This window comes from Xenopus laevis, chromosome 3L (assembly GCF_017654675.1).
Source record: "Xenopus laevis strain J_2021 chromosome 3L, Xenopus_laevis_v10.1, whole genome shotgun sequence".
NCBI lineage: Eukaryota > Metazoa > Chordata > Amphibia > Anura > Pipidae > Xenopus > Xenopus laevis.
Window position 1 is genome coordinate 81929644 of NC_054375.1, and position 7540 is coordinate 81937183.

General features: G+C 35.9%; 1 protein-coding gene across 10 annotated transcripts in view; it reads left to right on the top strand.

Moving 5' to 3' along the window:
* lrrk2.L (leucine-rich repeat kinase 2 L homeolog) overlaps positions 1-7540 on the top strand; it is a 108066-nt gene that overhangs the window by 76289 nt on the left and 24237 nt on the right. For all 10 annotated transcript variants that reach the window (XR_001934861.2, XM_018252632.2, XM_018252636.2 and 7 more), the window contains exons 35-41: positions 909-1096; positions 2138-2292; positions 3245-3391; positions 4140-4331; positions 4664-4810; positions 6466-6566; positions 6839-7029. Coding sequence is in view for 9 of the 10 variants with exons in the window: in XM_018252632.2 (XP_018108121.1) it covers positions 909-1096; positions 2138-2292; positions 3245-3391; positions 4140-4331; positions 4664-4810; positions 6466-6566; positions 6839-7029 (1121 nt within the window). In the remaining variant the exon portion in view is untranslated. The remainder of the gene's footprint in view (positions 1-908; positions 1097-2137; positions 2293-3244; positions 3392-4139; positions 4332-4663; positions 4811-6465; positions 6567-6838; positions 7030-7540) is intronic.

Sequence of the window (7540 nt, forward strand, 5' to 3'; positions counted from 1 at the left end):
TCACTGAGACACATTCAGTTACATTGAGAAAGAAAAACAGCAGCCTGCCAGAAAGCATTTCTCTCCTAAAGTGCAGGCACAAGTCACATGACCAGGGGCAGCTGAGAAATTTACAAAATGTCTAGCCACATGTCAGTTTTCAAAATTGAATATAAAAAAATCTGTTCTCTGCTCTTTTGAGAAATAGATTTCAGTGCAGAAGTCTGCTGGAGTAATACTATTAACTGATGCATTTTGGAAAAAACATGTTTTCTGATGACAGGATCCCTTTAAGTCTAATGCTGGCTATATAAACACAGATACATCGTTATTTTTAACAGACTGCCAGCTTAATAAGCAAACACAAGTGACTCTTGAAAGGCTGTTTAGATACACTGTCATATGATACCAATTGGTTGCTTTCAGTTTTTCCAAAAATCAATCTGCTTACGCCTCTTCTAGGGATGTGTAATACAGCAGATCCAGAGTGAGAGAAGCCATGCTTTTGCTTCCACTGCACACATAAAAGTAACTCTTAACACAAAGGGCATCATTTTTTATTTGATTATATATAGAACATTTATCTTTCCATGAGATAAAGCTTATATTGAATACTGGTTTTCACAATATTGTGCTGAAAATAATTGTAATTTATTATTGAATAACTTTGTTTCTGTGTCAAAATCTTGATTTTAAAAATGTAGGCTTAAGCTTTGCCTATTTTTAGAGTGCCAAACCATGCTTCCCCTGCTTTTCCACCCATCTCTTTCACAATATCTACTATATTATCTTCTGCTATCTACATGTCTGTCTTCTCTCCATCACCCACCCAGTAATGTTTTTCTCACTGCATCCCCAGTGTCTGTTCACTTATAACCTAGTATACCATATCTTTAGTTACATTTTGTTACTTTGTTACTTTTTATCAGATTTTGACTGTGAGAGCTGATGGTTGTCAAAAGTACCCTAAGGGAATTATACATTATAAAGATGTGGAGACATTTCTTGCAAAAAAGAAAAAGTTTCCTAAAAATTACATGTCACAATATTTTAAGCTGTTGGAAAAGTTTCAGATTGCATTGCCTCTAGGAGACGATCAACTTCTTATTCCCAGCAGGTAACATAATAATAAGTGAATACATAAAATGTATATTGCAAATAAAGATGGCCAAAGTGATTTCCTCAGTAATTGTTTGAATGTGCTAGTTGAAGTTAAAATATGACTCTGAATTTACATGCAACCACAATGGATTTGAATGTAGCAGTCAAGATGTGACTAAAGTGTAGGCTTCCAGCTTACATGTAAAGGGTTTAACAAAAATATTATTTGAACCATTTAGGAATTACAGCCACTTCTATACGTAGTTCCCTCATTTTCAGGGGCTCAAAAGTAAGTGACCTACAATGATCATTTATTTTGATGTCAAAAATAGTTTGCAGTCAATGGCTGCCTAAGTGCTTTAGAACATGGGCAGATTCGGGGAGATTTAGTCGCCTGGCAACCAACTGCCTATTCTTCGGGGCGACAATCTCCCGAACTGCCTTCCATCTGCTAAAATGAAAAATCGCCTGCTACAATGCACTCACAATTCCTAGTGAGGCAGCTTTGACTTCGGAAATCGAAGTGCCGTGAGTGTATTGCCGCAGGTGATTTTTCATTTTAGCAGGGGGAAGGCAGTTCGGGGTGATAGTCGCCCCTGATGAAGAGGCGATTAGTCGCCAGGCTACTAAATCTCCCCGAATCTGCCCATGAGCTAAAGCCCTAAAGCCTGAAACCAATGGACCATTCATATGAAAAACATTCATAAAAAAGAAACAGTTTATACAAGTAGAGCTTAGACACTATTCTCTATGGAGAACACATGCTATAAGGGCATATGTGTATTTGTAACTTTTAAAAATATTTACATAAATATATTAGTCATGTGACACAACCTTAAGTTTTTGGCCACAACAGTGTTCTCAGGAACAACTGTGACACTCTTCACCACCTGCAGGCACTTCCCATTTGTTTGAATGGGAAATAACCTAGTTAGGGAAAACACTTTCTAGCCCGGATAGTAGAGATCTCTGATGTTTGTCCAAATGTTGTCCAAATCTTTTTTTGTAAATCCATAAAGGTACATATCAAATTGATTTATTTGCTTCTCGTTTATAGCTTGTCTGATCACAGACCAGTGATAGAGCTTCCTCACTGTGAGAATTCAGAGGTCATCATACGGTTGTATGAAATGTCTTATTTCCCAATGGGTTTCTGGTCAAGACTTATTAACCGCCTCTTAGAAGTGTCTAAGTATATTCTTTCTGGAAGAGGTTAGTAGAAACTTTCATAAAAGGAGCTAACTAATTGAGGGAAAGTGCGGGAATGTACATTATGGGCCCATCATTCACATGGGAGTTTGACTGAACTTTGATTCTTGATGGTGCAGCCAAATACTATGTGCCTTTCTACAGCATAGGCAGTGATGTGATACTTATTTCTTGTGTGCCTTTAGTACAGGTTCCCAGCACCGATATAGCAAGTTTCTAATAGGAGTTAACTACATTCATTTGGGACATAATGGACAACTTCGTAACCTGAGTGGTCCCAGCTGAAAGGGCTATGTGGCATATAACTTCACAGTCTCCATTAAATGCCTAGGAAAGGTCAACAGATCATGATTAGATTTTTTCATACACAAAAATTCTTCAAATATTTTATTTGTATTGGTGAATAAATTTCACAGTCTTTGTTTTATGGTATCTCTGTCAGTGACAATACATGCCCCCTCAGCACATATTTTATTATATTAATGTTTTGCTTTCCTCCAGTACTTATAAATCAGCTATGCTTAATAAAGTAGATCTGCAAAGCAACATCCAATTAAGAGCAAAGAAGGAAAGTTATCTAATCGGCAGTTTTTTAATTTTTAGGAATATTCAGTATTGACTTTTTGTGCTTTAGCCACAATAACGCTGTATTTAGTGATGTTTATGCTAAAAGATGATAGAACCTTTGTGTGTTTCTTATAAAGTAGCTAGGGATAAAACAAAGTACTGATTATTTGTTGTAACACATAACCTTTAATATTATATGCACAGGGTATTAATACAGTGAGTAATACGATTTGTCAATCTTTCCTTTTGCTTTCCATTGTTCCATGTTGTAATATAACACATGCATTAAAACATTCTTCAGTTTAAAATTTGTACAGTCTGCAAATATGCGTCATGCAACCAAGAAAATTATTATAGATGTTTACCTAACACCTTTAATTTATTTTAGAACGAGCTCAGCGTCCAAACAGGATGTATTGGAGACAGGGAATTTACCTAAACTGGTCTCCAGAGGCTTACTGCTTGGTGGAGTCAGCAACTTTAGACAGAAATCCAAATAGTTTTTTAAAAGTGACAGTCCCATCCTGCAGAAAAGGTAAATGAGAATTGTTCTATACTTGCACTGCTGTGCAAGTTTGCTTCAAATGCAGTATTGTGGTCCTAGCCTTCAAAGTTAAATCAGTCTCCAAAATTGCTTTGCAATTCATCACCTGACAAATCAAAAGGACCAAGTTTTATGTTTTTTGGGGTATATTTGGGGTATTTTTAATGTGAAAACAGGACAAATGCCATAGGTTTTGAATCTTGTATTAGGGAAAAAAGAGGTTTGGTTTAAATATACTAGTTTAATATAATTTATCATGTCTCCCTGTTTGTTTTTGTTCCTTACTGCAGTTACAATAAGGAGCAAAGATAAACTTTCAGAGTGCAGCAAATCTTTTTTGTAGCCACATGTAGCTTAAAATGCATATATTGAGCTATGTGTTAGCATGTTTTATTGGAAAAATCCCACATGCAGTGTTCACAGTAAGTATCTCAATGCAGAAAGCTGAAGTTATAGTTCAGTGATCCATGTAGCTCATGCCAATCTTTGTAGTCCAACTAATTAAGTGCGTAAGCAAATCCATTTGCTGGGGAACAATGTCGGCAGGATGAAAGCAGAATATACTAGAAAGGAAAATGTTGTTTAAAAAACACAATATGAAAGTCGATATACAATGCCATGGCTATGGACAATGCTATTCAAGCATATTTTTATACTGCATTGACTTACTGATGTTTTTAAAGAATAACTTTAGTGTAAATAAAATGGTCACTGTTTATGCCCTTACTTTATTTTATAGGTTGCATTTTACTGGGCCAGGTTGTAGACCACATAGATTCTCTGATGGAGGAATGGTTTCCAGGTCTACTTGAAACTGATATTTGTGAAGAAGGTGAAACCCTTTTAAAAAAGTGGGTGCTGTACAGCTTTGATGATGGGCAAGAACACCAAAAAATATTGCTGTCTGACCTGCAGGCAAAAGCAGAAGAAGGTATGGCTTGGAATAATACTGGACAAGGATGCACATAGCTTTGTTTGCACTACTACATTTATTGTTTGTCAGAAGGCTCAAAAATATGAAAAAAGTTAATGTCACCAGCAAAATGGAAAAGCACACAAATTAATTGAATGTTTGAATGACTTGCTTTTATTTCTCAGTTGCATGTCTTTGTGGGCCTTTATGCATTCTAGCAGACTTGCAGAGTATACTGTATCCAGCCCCACCAGTTTTTGGCGTAGGGTATAACATATGTAAGAAAATTGGTAACATTTGAGAATATGTTGTATTTTCCCCATACTGAACAGTCTGTGTCTTTAAACTAGGAGACTTGTTGGTCAATTCTGAGGATTCAAGACAAACTATTCCTATCTCCCAGATTGCGCCTGACATTGTGCTGGCAGACCTTCCTAGAAATATTATGTTAAATGCTGAAGAACTGGAATTTGATCAGGCTCCTGAATTTTTGCTGGGTAAGAGTCCTCTCTAATGGATATTTTCTGCAACATTCCCTATTTAAAGGCCTAGTTACAATAAGAATCCCCTTTAAGTATTTGCACACAATGTTAGTTTATGTGTGAATGTATAAAGGTGTAAAAAAAAAAGGTTTCTCAAATACAATTTTAACATCCACTTTAATGCCGCTGGATCAAGTGTAAAATCCTACATAATCAAAATGGTGTAGGTGAGTGTAAAAAAAAAAAAAACTGTGTAAAAATAGGTTTAAAACACCAAGAAGTCACATAGAATATCACATTGTTTAAATGTAGGCACCAATGCATTCCATTTTTTAAATACTGAGTAACACCCCTCATTTAGCTTCATGGGTAAATCCACCCTTGTGTAGGAGCCAGTACGGAGAGATTTCTTTTTTCTTTTTTTCTTTTTTTTTTTTTAGACTATAAATTTTATTTACAAATATACAAACACAAAGCAAAGTCCTGTTTGGAAATACAGATTATAGTCTCACTCATCACCCGAATCGGAAGCTGACGATTCGGAGAGATTTCTATTCAGGTTTGGTCAGGTTTTGACCTACATAGGCCAATAACATTTTGCGCTGTTTGCATATATCACACAATAGTTCTTGTTACCATTCTAATAACTCCAAGGACCAGCTTTGCTACTATATTGTACTGTTGGATTAATCAGGCTACAGGGTTAGATGCATATTTAAGATCTAAACCGTAATATCTAGCCTGTCTTTACTTTCCAACTCTCATGCCCCTATTAATTCTTACTGGACAAGGAATATCCTGATTAACTGACCAAAGTACAGTCATCATTATATGAACTCAAGAAGTAATAATGCTTTTCAACTGACCGGTTTCAAAGCATATGTCATGATGAATTGGTCTCTGATTTTTTAGGATTTGAGTAATCGGAATGGTAGTGAGTGTTATTATTTTAACATATGGCAACAGTGCAAACTATTATTGGCAGAGCTGCATTTAATGAACAATATACAGGCATGGAATCCCTTATCAGGAAACCCATTATCCAAAAAGCTAATAATTGCAGCAAGGTCATCTCGCATAAAGTTAATTTTAAGCAAATAATTCAAAAATGTTAAAATGATTTCCTTTTTTTAGGATTAGTACCTTGGCCACTAAAACTGGCCATATGCTGAAAGATCCACTACCGTAGTTTGGCGAGACTGCCAAGCAATCAGATGTTTCCTAGATATACCCACCTTGGGAAACCTCTTATCAAAATGCTGTGGAAACCAACAATTATTCCCCATAGTGTATTGTATAAATTAACAATATGTTAGTATAACAGATTTCTTTCATTAAGGACAGATTATTTATACCAAATTCCCAGAACCCAGTCATTCTGCAAAGTATAACAAATACAGTACCTATATAATCTATCTATTTCATGCCTTTTTCCCCTGAGCTTCAGTGATGTCTCAACTGCATGAGCTTGCAGTTGTAGTTTTGTTATAACCTTCATTCCTTATTGGATTCCATGTAACATAGACATCAGTATATCCAGTCAATATTGACTGACATTGTTTGCCAGATTGGTTTTATTTGTATTGTAGATCACATTAGTATTAAAACTGTATGATATACTATTGTACAGATTAACTAAAGCTCTGCCTTTTGTAAATCATATGCTATAGGGGATGGAGGGTTTGGATCGGTGTATAGAGCATCGTACAAAGGCGAAGATGTAGCTGTGAAAATTTTTAACAAACATACTTCTTCAAGGCTTTTAAGACAGGTAAAGAGTTTTTTATAACTAAAATGTTGATTTCTAATTTTTGGTATGAAAGGACAGATTAACATGAATCTATGGGTATGATTTATCATTCATCAATAATCGTGAACATTTTGTGAAATTTATTTACAAATATCTTTTATTGAATGTTTGTAATGAATATATATTGTAAAGTTGCTAAAAATTTATTTTAATTCATAGGGCTACACTTTTTCCCCTGAGTTTACAAACCTGTGAACCTGTTCTTGACATGTTATTGTATGTTGATATTACAGGAACTTACAGTTCTTAGTCACCTTCATCATCCTAGCTTGGTGTATTTGTTAGCGGCTGGAGTACATCCAAGAATGTTAGTTATGGAACTTGCACCTAAAGGCTCTCTGGATCATCTCCTGCAGCAAGACAGCGCTAGCCTCACAAGAACTCTCCAGCACCGGATAGCTCTGCATGTAGCTGATGGACTAAGGTATAGAAAACTGTGACTAGCTGCAGCATGACCCATGTGTCACAGCTCTATAAGGAACGATTTCACTTTCTCTTGAGTAAAAAATGATTACAGTACACATTCTTATGTATGCAATATTACAATGTTTCCTTGATAGATCAGGTTACAACACATAACTGCTGCATGCTAATATATGACTATGTGATACTTGATAAATCTCACTGCAGATGTCACAAGTAGGGATGCACCAAATCCAGGATTTGGTTTGGGATTCGGCCTTGCAACTTAAGAAACACCAGTGGGCCATATTTGGCGAAATGCTTCCTTTATCTGGGCAAACAGACCATTTGGTTAGGATTTCCTTCTCTTGGCCAACGATCATTTATATATGTCATGCTGTCATCAGAGAGAAGGATTTGCTAACATGTCCATTTGAATGTGTGCTTCTTTCAAGGCAAACACATGGCAGGTTTCAACCAAACTGGCAATCATCTGTCAGTTTGTGTTATCTGCTCGTATGTATTGCTTGAGT